A 22,852-nucleotide genomic window follows, 5' to 3' on the forward strand; every position below is an offset into this window, starting at 1 on the left:
ACAGAGTGGGGGAGGGAGAGCAGCTTCGTGGGCTTTTTAGTGGGAGTACTAAACTGGAAAGTACCATTCCTAAGCCACACCAGTGCATTAACCTGGCTGGAATTCAGTGGCCACTTTTGTCTATGTTTCTGCATAGATCAGGGAATAGAGGAAGTCCAAGCCCTTTACCCATATCTCCAATTTTCTTCAGGAATATCTGTGCTACAAAAGCTTTCAGCAGCTATTTGATCCTGGAGTTTTTCAATCATCTTCCACTTATGCTGTATTTGTTTCATGTTTTAGCACAACTCAAGATGGTTTCCCCTTGATCATCTAATGTAATGGGACTAGACAAGCCAGGTAAAATAAACATATGGAAAATACAAACTATATACATTAAAGAGAGTAATGAAAGAAAGATCATTAACATCCTGGAGTACAGACATGCTTAACATAATCCTACCACATTGGATAAACTCACATTGTATGGCTCCAGGCAAACATAACTATAAAAACTTTAGATCCAGCTTCTGAGCTTCTGATCTGACGGTATGATCTATTCACAGTCCCATCAATCTTCATAAAATAATCATGAGTTGGCTATAAAATAATCATGGGTTAAAAGGTACATCTTTTACACCAGATGAAAACACTCAGAGCTCCTTCCTCCCCCAAGAAATCATTGCACCAGCACAGAGGATGGGCTGGGGCTAAGGAAAGGCAAGACTCATCCAGCCACTACAGTAGGGTCCTTCAGCAGAGAAATTTGGCCATCAGTAAAGGTATCCTGTCCCACTTACCATGAGGAATGGGGTTTGAAATGCTGTTTTTCACTTAAATTAATCCATTTGTGGTAGAGAGGTCAGCTTGATAGAAAAAGCTGCTGTACTTATCAATCTGTAGCAAGGTAAACTGAGCCTTCTGTGGCTTGGCTTGTTCCTGCTTTCATTCCTCCCTAAGTGCAGTGTGGGAGGAGTACAGTCTGGTGGTTAAAGCACAGGCAAGTGCTTCATTTATTAGTGAAACTTCTACTACTAAGAAAGAAATGAGTAGAATTGAACCAAGAAATATAACATGCAAGCCAATAATGCTGGCATGTTACTAAGCAAATGGGCACTCTGTGCACTGGAATGAAAAATAGCAGGCTCCTGAGTATCCAAAGTGTAACAGTAGGAGCAAGCCCGTCATTCTGCATATCAGTGCCTTTCAAGCACCACTCACTGACTGTATTTATGTGTGACGATGTGAAAAGTGAAAACAGAATAAATACAACTACAGTATGACCACAACTGAACTTGAATGAACTACAGTCATACTGGGTAGGTAGCTGGACAATAGTTGGAGACAAAAACACTTAGACCCATGATTATAGTCCCTATTGACTTTGGTGATGATCTTAAAGCAGAAGTTCTTGTAGTGAATTTATTAGGCTTAAGTTAAGCTGTGTTAACCATAAGTATCTTATGGTCAGGGAGTCAGGTACCATATTTTTCTCCTGCTAAAAAATACTGATACCACAATAAGGATTTCCTAGATTTTGTGACATTCCTTGACATTTCGATGTCAGAATAGACAGGTGGTCATCTTATGCTTAAAAATTGTGACCACCAGTAGTGTTTGAATTTGGTTTCAACTTTACCTTGAGCTAAACAGATTCTGTCTGTGGAACTGTACATCTGCTGTTTGGAAGTGATTGAAAGTTTTCTAGTTTCTTTTTTACTGAGCTGTGAGCCAGGAGGGAAGGACAGTGGCATACTGAGGGGGACAGCGGAATGAGAATGAGTCATGTTACGAGATGTAATGGGTTTGTGTGCGGAGAAGGGGCATAAGCACAGAAGGGACAGTGTCCATGTCTTGCTAGATGTGCAAGCTACAGTCCAGACACAGGAAAGTTAAAATCTTTCTAGCTTGTGACCACTCTATTACATGATGTGTTACAATTTTCCCCCTTTCTTGGAACTGTATGATACTTTGGTATACAAAGTGGCAAGAACCCAGGAATCTCATCTCCCCTGAGATTTGTAGACTATAGAGGGAAAGGGTATGCAAGGAAAAGAAGTTGAACTGATACTCTGGTTTAATGGCCTCAGTTATGCTTGGTCTCTGAATTGGGGGTTATTGGTCACTGGGCTCTGAGCCAAACAATACACAGACTTCAGTTGTCACCCAGAGTTAGTTGGCAGGAGGTTATATCTGACTCAATTCAGAGGAGCAGTAATCGTGCCCAGCCTGCCATATCCTCTGGCATGTGCTGGCCAGGGCAGGGCTCGCACCCCTGCCATTAATCTGAGTGATTCCTTAGACCCACTGCTAACAGTGGTTTGATACATGGGGCTCTGTTGCCGCCTTGCCTTCATTATGTCTTACTTCCAGGGATTTCAGCAGTGCCAAATCAGTTAAAACCACTGTGTACCGATTTGCTCTGTCTGCTCTGGAGTAGATTTCATGAGCTTTCCTTTATGGAATAACTGTCATGCAAGACAGTCTCACCAAGCAGACAATTCCAGGCCTTAAAAGACAATCAAGTCACTTAACAGTGCTGGAAAACTGACAGGTGTCATGAGTACCCTTCCCCAGTCTGTCAGCTCTTTGGCTTGTTTTTCTCTCATTTTCCTATGAGTGACACTTTCTCTACCTTCCTGTGGCATAATGTGTAGAGTTCCGTATGTGATAGTCTCTCCTCACCTGGAAGGCTGATTTATTTCAGTGCCTGTCAGAGCACCAGTACTCTACTCAGACCTATGTTAATTTTTGCATATATTTGCATCACCCACAATGCCTTGAGATGGCAGTGCTCTCAATGACTTAAAAGTCACTGTTTTTCTTGGTCTCTCCCTTATATTTTTTGGGGCAGTTTTGTTTCTTTTCATTTGGTTCCAGCCTGAAATTGGCCAGGGTTATATGTCACAGTATAGATATTAAGCCAAAATATATAGAAAATACAAATTCTCTTCTTTGCCAGTATAAATCAACCATATGTGGTTGGACCATATATTTTGCCAGACTCTATAGGAAGTGATAATGTGCTGGCACTGTACCTTTGTCTTATCCCTAAAACACCAGACCCACGACAGAGCTGCCACACAGAAATAGAAGAGCTGCCTGATGTTGTGTGGAGTTTAACATGCTCTGACCCCTTAATCTGCCAGTACTCTGCCTTTCCATTTTACTACCTCAATGACATGAGAGAATTTTTCAAAGAAAGTAAAGCTGCTAGAAGGTAAATGTGAGTTACAACCTGCCCAGTTCAGAGCAGTTGTTTCAGCATTCTGCCTCTTAGCTGGAACGTTTTTCCCACTGGGGATGACAAGATGTCCTGAAATCCATCTTCAGTTTTAACACCAGCAAAACCTTCTCTTCTTTCACCTGTAACTCATGGTTGCAGGTGCCCTCTGGTATAAGACCACACTGCAGTATGAAGAGAATGGTCCAGAGGATAGGCAGTGGTATTGGTGTCAGGACAGCTGAAATGCAGGTCCAGGTCTCTGAAGCTTAAGTCCTCTGCTCTCACTGACCTACATCACCTGTGGGAGTTTAGCGTATAAATCCCCATTGATCTGGTCTGCAACCTTTGTCATGGGCTGACAGTACAGCCTCAGACCTCTTTGCTCAATATTGCTTTCAAAACTGATGACTTCTCTGAGGAATCACAATATCCAAGCAATCATCTGGAAACTCTTGAGGGGTATAGGTTTTCAGGCAGAGATCTTTAGCATTTGTTGAAAGTTGGGGTGTGAATGGTGTCTTCTCTTGGGCATCTGCAAGTTTGAACATACAAACTCATAAGTCCATCTGGAAAATTTTCTTGGTTTTTTCTATGTATTAGCTTTACATCAGTAACATGTCACTACAGTGAGAATAAATCTGTTTGTATTCACGGAACATTCAGATACTGAAAATAAAAGAAGTGATTCCACTAAACAGGGAGAGTCTAGGAGGAGAGGGAGAGGAATGCACCGTAAACTTGCAGGGTCTGAAAGAATCCACAGTCTACTGCTTGGTCAGAGACAGGGGTTAGGGGTTTCCTTTTGGGTTTTTTTCCACAAAATATTTTTAATGCCTGTTTTTTATATAATATTTTTGGCTTTTCAAATTTTTCCCTCTTTTTTTGTTGTAAAACAAAATTATTGCTTTCCATTCAGCCCCCTAAGTAAATGAAGCTTTAACTCGTGAGCCAGTGGATTGCTGGTTGGATCAAAGGCATTAACTGGTTTTGTGGTACAACCAACATATCTGTAGGTAACACTGAATGGGAAGATTGTATAGACAGTAATACACAGAAGTCTAGGAAAGCTACAGTTGTGATCAGGAAATTAAGGGACTGGAACCCAGAAGTAGGTGAAAAGATAACCTGACACATGGTCATCTGGTGGAAGATGATCAACAGAAGGCAGTGGTATCAAGAGCAGTGTAGCATTAGGCAGTTTCTGGCAGTGTTGCTAAGACTTCTCATTCCAGAATAGAGAGCAAATAGTACTTTGGTATGTTCTGTTGAGAATGGCTCCAGCATACTGACATTAGGTGTAAGTACTTTACTACCACAGAAATGTAAGTTAATGGAAATCTCAGTATAGAGCAGCAGCAAGTTTGGAGACACTATTGAGGCTGACTTTGATTCAAAGAGTAAAGTGTATTGTAAAACTTAGGGTAAGATGATAGTAATTGGAACTGTAAATGACAGAGAAGCAGAAGTTTGTATGGTGGGTGGTTTAAAAGAATGATTATTGCTGAATAGGGTATAATTTGCTGAAAGGGAGGAAAATTACTTTTAGACTGAACTAGGTAAAGCCCTTTATGGCACTGCAGTGTATCAGGTTATACAAGAACACACTAGGTATGTTGTAGTGGAGGAATAGTACAAAATGTAACAGTGGAATCATTTTAAAGCTGCCTGGAACAATTTTAGCAAGAAAGAGTCTACACAAGTTGGGGGTGCGATATATATTGTCAGGTATAGGTTGCTATACTTTTGAGTCCTTTGATATATTTCCAGCTTCCAATGTGCACAGAGGCACAAAAGAAAACAGTATGCTTTATCTAACTCTGCAGAGAAAATCTTATAGCATGGGTAAGAGCCTCCACCCATTAAATAACATTTATTGTCACTGTGGCTGAGCAACGCAAAGCTGCAATAGCTTAAACGGGTAGCCTGACATCCCCTTTCAGAAGGAGGAATCTTGGAGCAGTGCAGAGTCTGTTTGCCAGACTGCCACTCCTTAATCCTGGAGCAGGAACCAGGCCAGGGAGAGGAGATGTGATCCGAAAGCCATAGCATGCTGCTAATTTCCTGCTATTGCAAACCCTGTGGGGAATCCCAAACCCAGCATAGGCTGGAGCAGCCTTGGATCATGCTCCTGTTCTTCAGAGGTAGATTGCAGTAATATATATACAGCACTCATTGCCAGCAAATCACTAAGCACTGCATCTGGAGCTTTATTTCAGAAGTGGATTGAAATTATTTTAATTAAAAGCAGGGCTGACTTTGTGATGGAATAGCCTAGAATTGTGCATTGACAGCTATCAGTTGATTTCATGCACTCATCCCAAAATACTGTAGCATGCCAACTTTGGAAAGGATGTGCTCTTCCCCATTAAATCAGTGCTGTTTGAAGATACAGTTCTGTAAAACTTGTATTACATTTTTCAGGTGGTACATTGCATTTTGGAACAAAATTTGTTCTCATTAACATTTTCAAGAGGTTTAACTAGTCATAGATGAAAAGTGGTATAAGGGAACTTTACAGGGTGGCACATAAGACTTTAAGCACTGCCCATGGTTCTAATTGAAAGATGTAAAAGATTTATCTCCATGTTCTTCAGGCAATAAGCCCAAATACAGATTTGAGTCCAGAGAATTATGTCATAGATGTGTCCTACACAGACTAGCGAATACCTCTAAAGGTAATGAGCAGCTGACAGTTTGCAGTATAGCCATTAATGGCCCAGCAGGTCACACGCATTCTGTAACTGGTAAGTGATGTACATCATCTAAAGATACAAAATACTATCATATTCTGCTCCACAAAAACTGTAGTCTGACATCTAGAAGCTTGGGACATTAAACTATTTCAGAAATACGTGACCCATCCATGGTTCATTCCCTTTGACCTGGGGAGGGACATGAAATGCTAAACTAAGCACTGCCTGCAGTATCTGATTGGAGATGATTAGAAAGACTATGACTTGTAGAATGCTAATCATGCTAAGAATTTGCTAGGCCAGCTTCTGTCCTGGAGACTGTGCCTTCTAAAATGGAACTGCTCCCTTGCGTGACTCAGTATGTCCTGAGACCTTGTGGCATTGAGGGGCTAATAAAAGAAAGTACTATGATATAGAAAAAATGTAAATTAACTTTCCACTACAGCAGGCTCACATGATGGAAAATTCACTGGGATGTGCCTTCTAGGCCTTCTAGAGAGTAAAAGCAGTTTGCTCCAGGAATAATCACAGAGATTAAATGTTCCTGCTGGTTGGGAACATTGTCTCTTCTGTTTATTTATTTTCTTTTCTTTTTTTTAATTACCTAAAGAGAACATGGGTTTGTTGTTTGTTTTGGGGTTGTTTTTTTTTTTCAGGCCAGGCCACTTGGAAATAAACCATTTGGCTTGAGAATGCTCAGTGTGAACATGTGTCTTTCTTAGCTTTCATGGATAATGTGAGAGCTGGTGGGACCGCCTGTGACACGGGTCATGTGGCCAGTCTGGTCAGCTTGTAGCACTAAGTCAGTAATTTCTGAGTTCTGGTATAAGGAAGGTAGGCTTACCTTGAAGATCTGGGGAGAAATGTGTGCAGGTCTGTATGTGTGAGTGGCGCAGTCTGGTTCTGCGTTTGTTCAGCATCCAATGAAATAATTCACTGACCTCAACAGTTGCTACTCAATTAAGCAGAGATTCACATTTTAAGTATTTTCTCTGAACTACCTCCAGGGGAGAATTCAAAGTGCAGTCAATTTCTGTTGCCTTCACAGGCACCCAGTTCTCCCAATCATTCTGATTTCCTGGTATAAAAAAGACCTGGGACGTGCAGCAAAGGACTGCTGTGGTGGTTAGAGCATGGCAGCACATCATACAAGGAGAGGTTGAGAGAAATGGATTTTACCTGCCTTAAGAACATGAAGCTTATGAGGGAACTGCATTGCTTGCTGCTTTCCACCCTCTAATGTGAGTGTGTAGAGAAGATGAAGCCAGATCCATCCCATTAGTGCATGTGGACAGGAATGGGCAAATGTTGCAGCAGGGGAAATTCTTATTAGCCATCAGGAGAAATTCTTATTAGCCATCAGGAGAAATGTTATCACAGTGAATGTGGTCAAACACTGGAACAGAGGTTCAAAAACTTTTTAGCTAAAGGTTGTAGCCTTGGAGAAATTCAAACCTCAACTGAAAAAGACCCTGAGCAGCCTGACTGAATTGTCCCTGCTTTGAGTGGAGGCTGAGACCAGATGACTTACAGCCAGACGACTTACAGACCAGACAACTTACAACTTCAACATACTTGTGCCGTGGCTCTGAAACTGCAGTGCCTGAAGTGCAGTAGCCTGTGTCTGACACCAGCCTTTAATATATTGAAAGCTCCCATAAAATTAAAGTGATATTCTCTTTGTCACATAGGTTATGGGGTTTAGCACTGATTTTAAAGTGCTGTAAGATCTTTGAATGGAGTGGGGTGCTTTTGCATTTGCTTTGGAGGCTCTGTAGTGCTGACCAGTGAAGTGTAATTCAAAACTCACATTACAACCCCAGGGTCTGCAGTGAGAATTTGAAGTCCTTTTTAAGAAGGGAGACCTTCAGATCTCTGTTCATGGCAGCAACTCCTGCCAGCTGCTCCAGGAGCTCCAGTCATGATTGACAAAAGAGAGTGTTATGCTTGGAACTAAGGGCATCGGGGACCTTATCAGGGGAGAAATTTGTTTTTCATATTTCATCTGAGTTTCAAATCCATCCATGTGTCAGCATGCTTTATAACAATCTCAAAAGCGCAACAAAGCCAAGGTAATTCTTGTATAAATGTTAGGACCTTTTGGGCTCTTTTATAAGCAAAGAATGGGTGGTGGAAGAAAGCCAGTGGAGAAGAAAAATCTCTGCAAATACTGGCTTCCAGACTCAGACAGCTGTGTCCTCATTACTCTTAATAGCAAAGAGCTATGAATGTTGGGCAACATTCCCCTCTGAGTGTATACATAGCAAGCCATCTATTTATTTATTTCAGTGGTGGTGATCATTGGAAAATGCCTATAAGCCCTGCTCAAATAACTGGCTTTAACTCAGATTTGGCATTCACTGCTTTATAATGCTTGAACCACATTTTCTTGCAATGTTCCAAAAATTGCCGCCAGCCAACTGAGTTGCAAACTGTCCTGGATAAATGAAAACTGTGTGGATATGGGAGGTTTACTTTGTTCCAATTAGTGTGTGATGTGGATGTCTACTGGCAGTTTTCCTGCTCTCCTTACTCTCAGTTCATGGCTCCCTGGAAAAAGAGGTGTTTCATCTCCGAGGGCTTTTTCACTCCCTCTCTCTCTCCCCCCCCCCCTCTCTCTCTCTCTCTCTCACCCCTTTCAGTTACCTGTAGGGCCTAAATTAAGACAGCAATTTTCTAGATTTGTGATATTCTGATATAGCAAGATCTTAAAGGAGATGTGCTGACCCTTTAGAGGCAGAAAGTTAAGTTTTGTTTAGCCCCAAGAACTGCCAGTTTTCAGCAGGACCATGACAGGTTCTAGATGGCTGCAAAACTCCCACACAGAACAAGATGTGAGGCTTAGAAACTTCATCAAAGAAAATTCCTAATAAAAGTTACCTAACATTTGCAAGAGTCCCCCACCTGTCAATCAGTAAATCAATTGAGATAAGGGCAGATCTTCTTCCTCTGTATTGATCATGGCATAAAACAGAAGTCTTGATCTGGATTGTTTTGACTGAATTTTCTCTCCATGAAACTGAAGATTCATTTCACTTAAAAACGGAGGAAAAAAATCCTACATTTCTAGTAATTGTTTCTGCTTCACTATATGAACACATTCTGCATGTCAGGCTATTTTCTCTGGTTTTAATGGCTAGGTTGAGGGAGTAAGGTGTTAGCCTCTTGGAGAAAGTCAAAGTGACCATTATATGTGTGTTTGTGACACAGTTTCTAGTGACTTGAGGCAATCTACCGCCAGCTGGTGCCTCCTTGCATGCTCAAGCCAAGCGGTTTTGCATCCAGCCCTTTACTGAATGAGATGCAAGTGATTATTGCTGAAGCTTTTATGAGAAATCAGCAAGTGACAAATCCCATACAAGGGACCTCTATCATGATATCCCATTGTAGAGATCCCTTGTTGTCTTTTTTTCATATATATTGAAGACTTCAAGTTATCCTGTGAGAGCGATTACAGCATTCATAGTGAATTATCTCTATGAGTATGTACGTATTGCTCACCTAGAGTCTGACTTGTATTTTCAGTTGTTTGCACAATATGCTTGATGCTGCACATCCAAAGTGGCTGCATTTTAATGGAAGAAGCAGCTCTTCCAATAAAAGTTTCTGTTATAACCTGCAGGTGGATATTTGTATTCCTTTGTTTTCACTGTGGCTTTAATTTCTGGATCCATTTGGATCAATTTCTTCTGCCGTATTAAAAGTCGGACTGTTCTCTTCTTTACTAGTTATTGTGGTTTATTCACAGTCCCAGACCTCTCTAGCCTGCCAAAACACTTGGAAAAGGAGCTCTTAATGACTCAGTTAAAATGTACGGTCAAGAAGTTCACTTATTAGAGGAAATGTAAACTGACCACCAATTGGCTAAACCAGCTGGCTGGACTATTTGTGCTTGAGATTTCTCAAAGCTCCCCAGGGAACAAAAGTGGGAATAGCAGTTCTCTGCTTTTAGTTCTCTCATGTTCTGTACTCTAACAGAAAAGTCTTTGAAAAAATTTGTTGGAGGAGAAGCCAATAGCATTTAACCGATATGTTTAAAAGCTTTATAAATAATGCTTTAAATGCCTATATTTTTGATATATTCTTTCTTTCAGGGTCTTTTTAAATGAACCTATAGTATTGCAGAGAAAATATACAATTCAGCCATAGAAAATTCACTTCTTCACTATTAATGGTTCTACTCCTCTTCTGTAAAATTTTATAAGCCTTCTCTAGGGATTCTTGCATGAGACTATATCATATCATGCAACAAACTGGTGACTGTAAGGATCTTTTTTCTTATTTCTGAGTGTGCATTTCCTGGCTCTGACTGCATATTTTTTGTTTCCATTGCAATAGAAAGTGCTACTTAGGTAACCTCCAAGCAGCTGGGAGAATTCTCAGTAAAAGCTCACTGGCTTCTATTACCACCCTACCAGCAGATCACAGAGTAGCATGTGGTCTTACAAAATAGGTAATTTTAAGAAACCACAATAACACTTCATTTATTCAGCTGAAAAAATATATTTCTTGATTATGAAGATAAAACCATCTTGAGCAAAATCTTCTTTGTACCTCCTAATTCAACAGGTTCAGTGTCATCAGTGGAAAGGTAATGTGTCCACTTCAGCAGGGTACTTGGGTCATTCTTGTTCTGCTATACTGCAGCTATTTGGCATAGAATAAGTGCAGTAGGGAAATAGCTGAGATTCCCAAATCACATGCACTGATCATGCATTTCATAAGATGTGCAGAATCTTGCAACAGGAAATCATGAATCAAGAGAATACATTTATGCTGCAGTCCATGGAGTTTCCATCTTTAAGCAAAGCTCTTGGTTGAAATTAGTAGCTTGTCTTATTTTTTATCCCAGAGTCAGCATAATGATTGTGCATTTGTGTAAAAGCTCTCATGGGACCAGGAGTAGTCCACACAAGTGGCTGTGATCTTGTACCAACAGGGAGGGCTGGGAATTGGTAAGAGTGAAGATCTGTGCTCATGCAGGTGATGCCGAGTGTATGAACTACACACAGGTCTGTTCTGAGCACAAAGGGGAGAGGCTGCTGGCCCTTTAGTCCCATTGCTGTGCAGTTATTTGTATGTCTGTCCTGTAAATCTCAGCCACAAAAGCAGGACTAGGACCGTGTTCAAAGAGCAAAGTCCTTCACAGTTTAGTTGTTGTTTATCATCTTTGAGTAATGTGAAAAGTGCTCTCACTAAGGAAAGGCTCAGATAGCTGGCAGGAGACCTAGAACCTGTGACACATGTTGAGCAATTTTCATACCAGTCAGAGGGAGCAGAATTACAGATTCATGCCTCACACTTACTTAGTATCCATTTCCAGACTGACCCTCTGTGTGAAAAAACCCACTTTAATCCTTGTTTAGCCATCAGCCAATAACCTAACGCATATGGGATGCATATAGAAAATCAATTCAGCGATCAATGGCCAGTCCTCAGACAGTGAAATATGCAATTAAACAGGTGTTTAGGGAGTTGATCTTGGATTGTGTCCAAGCTCAGCGGGGTCAGTTGTCCTTGGAAAAAACACTGACCCCACACAGCAGCAGTTTGAATTTGGCTTCAGTCTGCACTTTAGGAATGTGGCATTGTTATTTCTTCCTTTTTCTTATCAAATGTAATTATCTTGAGAAAAAAAAAGTTTTGAGAAAACATGTGATTTCACTGAGTAAAAATCTACTACTGAGGAAATTATTTTTCAGTGTCCAAATAAGGAGTGGGGGAGAAGATTGGGGAAAGTGCTCAGTTCCAAGTAATCTTGGAACTGATACACATGTTACTGAGCTCGGATGTTTAGTCCTGGCCTGCAATTATGCCTATAAAAAACAGACATCCAATCTTTGTATTATTTTAAAATGGAGCCCTGAGGGTTATAAATGACTGAATGAGCTTTAGTGTTTGAGCAGACAGAGATTCTGGAACGAGCTGTCAGCTTCAAGCCTCTCTTCCAGAACGCTGAATCTTAAGAGCCGGGTTAGCTCCTGGGGTTGTGACAGTAAAACAGTGGGACTAAAACACAGACAGAATAAAATAAAGACATAGGGCCCCAAAATCACCCACACCTCCTTGTAAAAAGGGGAAGAATATATTCCATGGCAAACGTTTTCAAGTCTGCAAGACCTGTGCTCTCACAACTGTCAAATTAATCTTCAGTATTACTGTGTTGAACCCCATGGTGCTAGTGGCTCTCAAATAATCATGGCAAAAACATACCCACTTTTGTCAATGGCTCACCAAAAGAAGGAAACACAGCCATAGCTACCACAGTGACCAAGAAAAATTTGTAGCATGATTATCAGAATTCATTACTTAAGAAAGGAAGTAATGCATGCTAAATACGTTCCAAAGAGAACAAAATGTAACAGTCCATCTGTGAAACGGCACACATTGCCAAAAGCATAGCGTCTTGGAAATCTGCTGTCCACATTGGCTTCTCCCTTCATCACAGAGTCCAAGCAAAGTTTCACTTCTAATTGTCCTAGTCTCCAAGAGCATGGTTCTAGCTCAGAGATGATAAGCCCACATCCTTCCATGACAGCTCTCTGCTAGTGCTGTTATTCCATTGTCAGCCAGCTGGGAAAGGAGCTGCCATGGAGGGAGTGGAACAGTCGCAGTGCCCCAAGCACAGACCACGCCTGTGGAGGGACAAGCACAGTCACAGATCCCACCACTTTCAACACCAGTGGATGGACTGAAGGACAATAGTCTCCTTTGTTCCTCTTGGGGCAGGTGCAAATCATCTCCTTAGGACTCCTTGGTAAACATTCCACTCTGTGCATTTACTCTGTCATGTGGTATTTAACCGCATGCTCTTAAGTAATAAGATTAATTTTTTTCTCCTTAAAAGTAGCTCTTTGTCAAGAAAATATTTTCCTACCTGAAGGGCTCTGAAAACTCTCTGACCTGATGAGTTGATCTTAAGGACTTTGTTTCCTTCTTTAATGTGTTCTTTAATGCATAAAATCCTGTTTATGCACAATCTTTTTTTTTTCTGAGAAGAAGAAAGGCAATGTCTTTGCTTACAATTTTTGAGCCATACCTTCCAGAGGACAGGTGCTTCCAATTCCTAAAAACCTCTGCTCCTTTTCCTGTTGTCTGCTGGCTTCTTCCCATGGCTATCCACCTCGTAAAGTTACTTAGATTGCTGAAAAATTTACTACTTCCTGCATGACCACATCCTCTAACCTGCAGTTTAAGCCTCTTGAAGCTCTTTGATTCAACAAATTGTCTGTGGTAATAGCTTGGATTCTTCCTCTTTTATTTGGTTCATCCTTCATAAAGAAGTAATCACTCTGTATGTACTGAAAGGAAGGTTGTTGGCATGCCCAACATATTTAGGCTGGTGACTTAACATGTAGCACAAAAATGTTAGTAATATTTTCTATGTTTACCACATATTTCTGAAGTTACTAAAAGCATTAGAGGTACATTTTCTTTCACTAAAAATCAGTTTTATTGATTAAGGAACAAATAAAAAAAATTTAAAAATGCATGTGCTCACATTTAAATATTTGCAATGGAAAAAAACATTTGGAAGAACTTTGCAAATTCCTATCCCCATTTTCAGTACTTTTACTGACTCAGTTAGATTTCCTAATGGCCTAGGAAATGGGAAATGAGGTAAGACAAACAGAAAATCTCAGGTTGATGGGTATGGATATAGATAAAAATAACTAAACATTGAAAGGTGTTAAATTATTCAGTGAATATTTTAAGACACCACTTTGACCACGTAATTTGTATTTTTTGTAACCCAGGACACAGAACCTTACCCACCAAATGGTGTTTTGAAGACACATTTTTTTGCTACTGCTTGTTTGAAAGAATAAATACTGTTGAGATATAAGGCCCTAAAATACAGGAACAATCTTTAACATCCTGATTTTTTTCATATGTAATTTCACAGAAAAACTCACAGTCCTATCTGTAAGTGTAAGAAGAGGTTTGAAAGTGAGATAATTCTTTTAATTTGTCACTGACTATGTCAGTAATTCTGCTTTAGTAACTACTGGAAACTTTGAGATTTCATGCACCATCTACCATGTGCTTTATTATGTTTTTCAGATGTTTAATCAGAAGCACTAAAGCATGTATTTAATTTTTATTTTGAATTTGTCTTCTAAACACTGAATTGTATCTCATTGTCTTTTGCTTTATCTTTAGTGACCATCTCCAGATAAGAACATAGTTTCCATGAAGATGCTTACAGATTATGGGCAAATAATCTTTTCTTAAATACTAGATTACTAAATAGAGCATTATCTTGCTCTAAGATAAATTTTTGTGGCTTGGAATAACTCTTTGGAATGTCTTGGGTATCTCTTTGCTATATCAGTTTTTGAAGTGTTGAGACCAGAAATGCATTTCAGTAATTATTGCACTAGTGCAATGTACAGTGGAAAGAACAAATGTCTGTGTTTACTCAGTGTTCTCATGGTTATACTTGTCTTTTCAGCAACATGATGTCAGGGTAAGTTCATGTTCAAGTGATTATCTATAACAACCCCAGAGTTATTTTTTTGACCTACACTTTTACTCTTGATATATGACCTTGCATTTGTCTATCTTGAAAAGCACTTTCAAACCTGCCCACCATACTTAGCAAAATACTTTCATAGAAGAGTTCATTTGACATTTTAGTTCTTAACTCCACCAGCTTGTGATCCTCTGCATTTTATCACAAATGTGGAAAACGTGGCCAAAACCAGATCCTCAGAATTCCACATTTATAATTCTCTCTTGAGATTATTGAACTCCTAGTCTTAGTCTCTTTGGTTTGAGAAGTATAAGATATGTCTGGTCTTAATGCAATGGATTAGAGTTTTGGTTCTCTTTTTATGCTGTGATTTCTTGCAATATTATTGATACAAATAAGAGTAGTCTCAGTCCTGCATTCTTGGTAGACATGAGTCAGTACCAAAAAAAGACCTCCTGATAAGAATTAGCCTCACTGGTGAGATGTAGTGTTGTGCTGCAACTTCATATCTAGGTTTCCTTTCTATAATAATATGTTGCCCCAATTTTTGTGCATGCATGGCTTTTAAATAATTTATTTTTTCTTTAATTTGTGAGCCATGAATTAAAATTTTCATTCATTGTTCTGTGATGTGGCTAAATTCTGAAGAATCCACTAATATCCATTAATATTAGCTTTTACAGATAATAAAACACAAAGCCAGTAATTTGCATGCTAAATACAATTAGTTCATGTATTTATTTTGTCATTGTAAATGATATCTATCAGGCATCCTGCCATCCATTAAAAATACAATCTGTACCAATAAAAACAAAGCATCAGCACATCACATCCTACAAAAGGCAGGCAGGCAGCCAGAAATGCAAAAAAAAACTTTCTCCACCCTTGCAATCTCCAAATGAAATCCCATTGCCCCAGCCACCTCACCTCTTGTCAAAATGTCAAGTAAAGACAACATCACACCCCAGAACTGCTAAACCAAACCACCACAGCCATAATTTTTTAAGGCAAACACACTGATCTAAGAGAGAGGGATGTGGTTAATTTTGGAGTGTTCAGGCTGTGGCTCCTGCAGCACATTTCCTTACAAATCGATATGGAGATGGCATCTACCTATTCTCTCATTCTGTAAGTAACCCAGAGATTTTTAAAACTCATTGCTTGGAGCCATGAGGCTCTGCTCATTGTAGGTGATATTTCTTAGGAGGCAGAGAGCAGTGGTCTAGATGGGCCATGTGGTTGCTCTCAGTAGTCATCTCCGAAGTAACAAAGTGAATCATTCCCACTTCAAGTCAGATTTTAATTTGTCTGGAGTCCTGCCCAAACTTCTGCCTTTAGAATTAGCTGTGGGAGCAATAATGTGAATACAGCAACTGGAAAAATGGATAAGAGAAGTGAATGCAACAACTGAAAGGATGGGGGAGAGGATATAGATGACCACTAATTTAATAGCACACCGCAGGATAATCAAGAGCTGAAACAACTAGAGACGGCTTTGGCCAAGCATTCCTTGGCGAGAGAAGTTTTGAACAGTGATCCATATATCCTGCCTTGGTTCTATAGTGTGCTTAGAAAGTGCTGAACAACTGTTCTCTCTAAGGAGTCACCCAGAGTCACGAGTCATTTGGGAAAATCTGAATTTGTTCAAAATTATTAGGTATGACATTTAACATCCTCACTTTTTCCATATGCAATTTCACAGCAATACTGACAGTCCTGTCTGTAAGGGTAAGAAGAGGTATGAAAGCCAAATAACTCTTTTAATTTGCCATGGACTACATCAAAAAATCTCTTCATGCTTCAGTAACTACTGGAATCTTTGAGGTTCCATGCAAGATAAGAGTAGAACAGCAACATTCTGAGTACCACAGAATTTAGCTGAAAGAAACTTTGATGCTTCTGAGGTCCTCTAGTAGAACATAATGCTTTCAGAATGACGGTTAATATTTTATTTTAGATCTCGCTAGCCAATGAATATGCATAAAATTTCTGAAAATGTTGTATCTTGAAATATTAATAGGAGCAAGTTGTACATGAGAGGCTACAAGACATGCTCCTGTTTCTGTTTTGTTAAATGGTCCAATGCTTGTCCTTTAGTTCCTCAGTCTTGAGTTTCCTCATTAAAATCCAGGTGCACTGGTATTTATCACCAAGTGGGATATTGCAGGGTTTTGTCATCCAGTTTGACTTGTATTAGGACTGGAAGGCATCAAATAAAAATACACTTACTGTGAACAGGTTTTGTCTGTAAGAGGGCAAGCCCTGTCCTAAAGAGTTTTAGGTGCTAAACAGTGAGGGAGACTGGATTGTGGCAGAGATAATGGATTTTTATGGATTTTGTAATCCATGTTTTCAAATAGGAAGCAGGATGATGGAAGATGAAAAACAAGGAAGAGTTCCCAAAAGATAAAATTCTCAGCCCATGAGCTACAGTGTGGTCAGTGTACCTGTGCTGGCTTCTTGTCCCGCACACTAACCACCAGATACTTTAGTCTGTCTTCACTGGGGACAGATCTAATTTGTATTTCCTTCCCAGTCCCCCTCATGGCAATTCTTTTTTGCCATGTACTGAGTCATCTAGCCAAAATCACACAAGGTGTTCCTTAACAGTAGCTGTTATTAAAGACTTTTTGTTTAGATGCAGATAAGATTTTCTAAGGATCTTGGTGATGAAAGATACTAAAAGCAGGTTTGGTATAATGAAAACCATCCTTGGATTATCAGTGATGGGTGACAGCATCTGATGTTTGCATGACACTGATGCTGAGATCATAAAATATCACAATTTTTTGACATCTTGAATGAGGGCAGTGGAGTTTCTAGGGTTTCTTGCTAGTATGCTCCTCTTTAATAAGTCTTCTGCTCTGCAGCTAATTAGGCTTTACTTTGGGGCTCAGATGACAATTCATTGCAGTATTTCTGTCCATGGTGAATGCTGTGACACAAGTTGTGCTGCATCAGACACACTCTTCCAAACTTCAGAAAAATGCACCTCAAGGATTTCTCAGCCACATGTGCTATCCTTGCATTGAGTAGGCCTTACAGTTTTTTAATCTCTGAATTTCTCTTATCTGCTTTGAACCTACAAAACTATTGAAAATCTATTATCATATACAATTACCATCACAGTTTTGCTCGAGTATTGTGTATGACCCATCACAGAGGCAGAGGTAGCACAAATGGGCTTTGAAGTCCCAGAGCATGAAGACATCTAAGATTTATGCTTGAATAGGACAGAAATAAGCTGTGCAACCAGACAAAGAAATTATTCATGCTTTATTGATGGATTGTCATGTTCCACTTGCAACCTCTTGCAATTTTCCATTCAAACAATAATGCCCTGGAAGTGTTTTGATATAACTTCTATGTCTATTCACTACAGGCAATCTCTTGAAGTTCTATGGCTAGTTGTATCCCCAGTAGAAATAATCTGGGAATGTTTGGGGTTGTTTTTTTTTTCAATTCCCTGCCAAAATGTCTAGTTTTGACTTTACCAACCACATCTGCTCTTACGGTATGCTGCACTGTGTAAATAGGCTGGGCAGGACACTCTGTGTCTCCCATATGCTCCTGATATGCTTCAAAAAGATACCTAATGTCTGGCCAGTTGTAGCACCAATATTTTTTTCAGTGTGCAAATATCTGCTCTCACGTAGTGAGCCTATATAATATGGATAATCTGGGGCAGACAGCCTGGGATTATACTACCTGTTTCAACTGTGAAGGCTGCTTGCCAAAAATACTTTATTTAATTGTATTGGCTGGGTCAATCAGAGTTTAATGGCACCTCATAGTAAGGGGCAGTCTTAGAAAATGCCAGACATGAAATACAGAACTGGGTGTGTGCACTCAGACCCAACCAAAAATATTTGCTGCTACCAGTAAAGATGTTTATACCTGTTGGTTGCATAAAACTTCTTTCGTGAAGTCACCAAGGTACTATTCAGTGCAAAGTGTGAGAGGTCAAGGTGTTCTGCATAGACAACTTCAGGATCATCAGGTTTTCTGGCAGAAAGTCCACAGGAGGCCTCCATTGTAAAAAGTGTTGCATTCCAATGGAAATATGCTTCCAATACCACCACAAAAGATGAAGATTGGGAGTAAGCAAATAAATCTGCTTGTTATAAAGCAAATGGAAGAGGATCAATGTCTTACTTCTCTGGAGTGGAGCTCAAGCAACTGCTACAAGGATGACTTGGGAACAAAACCAATCCTGTAGCCACCTGTTGCTTTAAGTGAAAGACATTGTACCCCTGCAAGAAAAATGCACCACAGAAGAGCAGAGGATCTGTTGTCTTCAAACAGTCTTGCAACCATATTTGACGAGACCATGACCCTCATTTTGTTTTCACTTTGCTTCACCTATTAATATTACTGGAAGCAGGGAACATGGAAAATTAAAATCTTTTTAAGCTTAGTGCAGACTAGAAAAAGCAGAATTGGCCAGATCCCAAGGTACCACTCCTAAAACAATAAGCAAGCATGACAAATAGAAAGCTTTTTCATTTAGAAAACATTAGTGTCATTGTTATTAAATTTATGGTTAGATAAAATCTCTGTTCAGATGCAACAATTATGTGTGATATGCTATGGAGGGAGGATCCAGATTTTTCAGCCCAATCGCAGAAGCAATTGCTGAACTGAACAACATATTTATGGACCTATATAGTCTAGACTTGTTATCTTACCCTTTGCCCATTTCCCCCACCATTTTGCCAGCCTTCATCTGGCCAATAAATACATGGGAACCGATTTCTGACAGAGTTAATTACCTCTAATTGTGCCCCTCTTGTTATCTTACCAGCTTTGACTCACCATAAATTGCTCCACTACAGATGTTGGCAAGATAAGAACTCTAGACTCTCTCCATAAGTATAATATGTATGTATTTTTTTATATATCTGGACATGTTAGATATGCTGCTGTGGTAGACTGAATCAGTTGTTTCATGCCTGCTAGGATTGTACAGCTGACTGGCTGTGCTTGCTGCTTCGGGGGCAGATACAGAGATGAAATTCTGCTGCCTGCTCCAACCCAGGGCATTGGTGAGGTACTTTCAGTCATGACCTAACAAAGTCTGGGTTAATAAGAACCGGGGGAGGATCAAGGGAGTAGGATTGCTAGGATGACATAGTGCTTCAGCAAAGGCCAGCACACAGTATGCTGGAATAAAAAATAGTTTAGGTATCAATAAATAAAACATAGAAATTTAGGTTGGCTGGGAAAGTGACACAATTTATCTTTTGGCATTTCCATTTCTGACATCTAGAGGTAAACCTGATGCCTGAAACATCAGGGTAGATATTGAGCAAGTGATTCAAAATGAACTTCTGACTCTGAAAGGCATTTTTAATCAGTTGTGTTCCAGGGTCCTGGCTTATATAAATGTAGGAATGCTATTTACCTCCTTTGGGGGGAAAAAAAAAAAAAAAAGGGGGGGGGGGGGGGGTGGGGGGGGTGGGGAATAACCAAAAACAAAAACACCCTAAGGGGTTGTAATAAAAACCCAAATACATTAAACTAAATAAAGATTGGGGGGGAAAATTAAAAGAAAATAGTATTATTGTCAGGAAATTGATTCCAGGGAAGTATACATTTTTTGGTCAGGTACAGGTTGATTTTTGGTTGAACTTTCTGTCTGAAAAATTACATTGAGATGGTTTGCATTGGTGGGGGTAGGAAGTAATTTTTCTCTTTTTTTTTTTTGTCTCTTGAGTTGTTTGTACATATCTCAAAATCCCCCATTTTTCAGTGGGGTTGCATAACCCTTTCAGTAGCCTCTCCCTAAGACTGAACACTGCGCCGTAGCATGGAAATCCCAGCTCAGTGACATAGCAAACATGGACAAAACAAAAAAGTTTGAGATAATTAAAGACTTTTCTTGAGAAGAAAAACTGGAACACTGGGTCACCTGCAAAAATGAGAGATTTGATGTGCATCCTCAGTTCTCACTGCCCTCAGACATTTATTTTTGTGAATTTTCCTTCAGGTTACGGCCATTGTCTCTACTCATCCGAATTCTGATTCCTTGCACAGAGGCAGTGTACACACTGTACAATATGTAAGATCTTTTGTTGTTGCTATTTTTAACATTTTCCTTCTGTATTTCTTTGTTGCAGATGTGGATGAATGCGCTTCAGATTCTCACCAGTGTAACCCCACTCAGATCTGCATAAATACTGAGGGGGGCTATACCTGCTCCTGCACTGAAGGCTACTGGCTGTTAGAAGGCCAGTGTTTAGGTAAAATCCTCATGTGATACACGTGTACCAGTTACTCCCTGAAATTATGTCACTAAGCACTTTCGTCACGTGCACAGTTAAACCTCCAGCTATGTGGAAATTGTCTTTTGTCTCTGTAAGTGCCAATGTGATGTTTGGCAGAGAGTCCCTCATGGAACAAAGCTGTAGATGTAAATGCCTTATGATTAGCATCATAACAGCATAATAAATGGGCTTTTCATATTCCCAGACTGAAGGATTCCCTTTCACGTAAGATCAATTGCAAACATGTGTGCATAAAGACTTTTGCCCAAACAGACCTGTGCTTTCCTTACTGTGACAGTGTGAACCTGAAGGGATCCGTATTTGATACCAAGAAATGAGACTGACAGTAAATCCTTAGTCAACCAATTCTTTTGTTTGGGGGTGAGAAAAAAATTATCTCTGAACTGGTGCCATTTCACAATCTTCCATGCAGTTTTATTTCAACTTTATTATTTTCCTTGAAGCAATGTCCTGTTCATCCTTTTAGCTTAGTCCTGTTGAAAAAACATTGCTCAACAAACAGCACAGGAAAACAAAACTTCCACCTCCCCTCCAGCCCTTTCCCCTTACTTGATGTGCTCGTGGGATGATGATGTAGACATTAATTTTAGGTACACAGGTAGGACCTAGAAATCAGCATACAGATTTTTTTTAAAGATAATTTGCCCATTACTAGTTTTTTCCCTGCAGTGCAGGCTGTTTGGTGCCAGCTTTGCAGAGCTGGACCATCCCATCTCACTCCACGAGAAGGAGAATGGGTTTTCCATGCCCACTCACCCCTGGAGCATCTCTAGTTATTTTCCAGCTTTCTCCTCCCAAGTAGGAATTCTGTGAAGGACTCATTCTTTGTCGTCGTTGAGATGGCCACAGCATTCAAGAGTGCTTCTTTAAAAAATTCAGGGGGCTTCAAGCATCAGCACCTCATTACCTAAAATACTTCTCTACATTGCAGTCCCATGTTATTTAAAAAGTCTTCCATACCTTTGCTAAGTTGCAGTCCTGTGAACAATCCCACATATCTCTGACTCTGTCTCACCTTCTTTTTACATTTCCAACTCACTGTTTCTTGTCCCTTCCTCGTCACAGCACGGCCGCAGACTCCAACTAACTGACCACTCCACCACCTCACTCACTCTTTTATCACCCATAGCTGTTCCCACTCTTTGGTAATTAACACAGCTGCAACACATTAGGAGCAAGAGTGCCTTCAGCACTATCACTGTCTGTTCTCCCACAATTCATGGCTGCTTTCCTAACTACTGCAAACAGCTGCTGTGTAGTTCTCCTGGCATGCACCAGGCTGAGCCCTGTCCGAGCTGGGGTCTGTGCAGCCATAGCCACTTCAGGGAGTCACTGTCTTGTAGTTCCCCTCAGATAAGAAGTCTCCAAGGCCTCTGCTCCTTAATCTATGATAAATCAACTTCTCATGGGGAAAAAAAAAAAAAAAAGCTTTTGCTGGGGAATATATAGGCATATGTGATAGGGTAGGGATGAGGGAGGGAAGGAAGGCGGAGTCTGCTCTGCATCACCTGTCTGTTACCCATGTACTTCTCCCCGCTGCAGGTCAAATGAAAGGGTTGTGTGCAGCATTCAGGATTTGGACATAGATCTAAAATACTCTTCTGCTTGATGGTTATAGCAGAGAACTGAAATGGCTGCATTGAAGATTTGAGTACCTGCTTATGCTATTTAAAATAGGGAATAATGTCCCAGTATTGCCCTATTTAAGTATTCATGGCGTGGATTATTGCAAGGAATGCAAAAAGGGAAAAGTAAATTGTGTTTAGAGTTGTTATATTTTTCCCTAAATTTCAAAGAAATCTCAGTTTCCCATACTTTACACTGGCTTTGGAGAAATGATTTTTGTTGCCATAAAGCAGTAAAGGAATATTTACTGTAACCAGAGGGCCAAGTTAGGGTTTAGAGTCAGATTTTTTTGGTGCACTGTTAGTAGTGCAGTGGAATTCAGTGGAATTACCAATTAGCAATTACCAATAGTAAATCACAATTACAAAACCTACACTTCTATCTGTTGCAATTATCCTGTAAAGTTTACACTGAGGAGCCAGTGCAGCAGTACCCACATGACCTATCCACAAGAAGCAGCCCTGTAGAAGTCCTAATCATCAAAATGTAGCACTCTTGAGATAACAGTTCTGCAAAAGACAAAGCATTTGTCAGTGCAATGAGGTATTAATTTACTTAAAACCTG

The 22,852-nt window shown here is 40.0% G+C and overlaps 1 protein-coding gene and 1 long non-coding RNA gene across 2 annotated transcripts in view; one reads left to right on the forward strand and one right to left on the reverse strand.

The window, feature by feature from the left end:
- The window catches only part of FBLN5 (fibulin 5), a 46,177-nt gene that overhangs the window by 11,975 nt on the left and 11,350 nt on the right, over nt 1–22,852 (forward strand). Inside the window, exon 5 of the mRNA XM_040068830.2 lies at nt 20,494–20,616. Coding sequence (XP_039924764.1) covers nt 20,494–20,616 — 123 coding nt within the window. The remainder of the gene's footprint in view (nt 1–20,493; nt 20,617–22,852) is intronic.
- LOC120754811 (uncharacterized) lies at nt 20,261–21,733 on the reverse strand. Its single transcript, XR_005701575.2, has 3 exons — nt 21,418–21,733; nt 21,211–21,266; nt 20,261–21,134 (listed from the first exon to the last, which is right to left on the reverse strand). It is a non-coding gene; the product is annotated as an uncharacterized LOC120754811 (long non-coding RNA).

The sequence above is a fragment of the Hirundo rustica genome, chromosome 6 (genome assembly GCF_015227805.2).
Source record: "Hirundo rustica isolate bHirRus1 chromosome 6, bHirRus1.pri.v3, whole genome shotgun sequence".
NCBI lineage: Eukaryota > Metazoa > Chordata > Aves > Passeriformes > Hirundinidae > Hirundo > Hirundo rustica.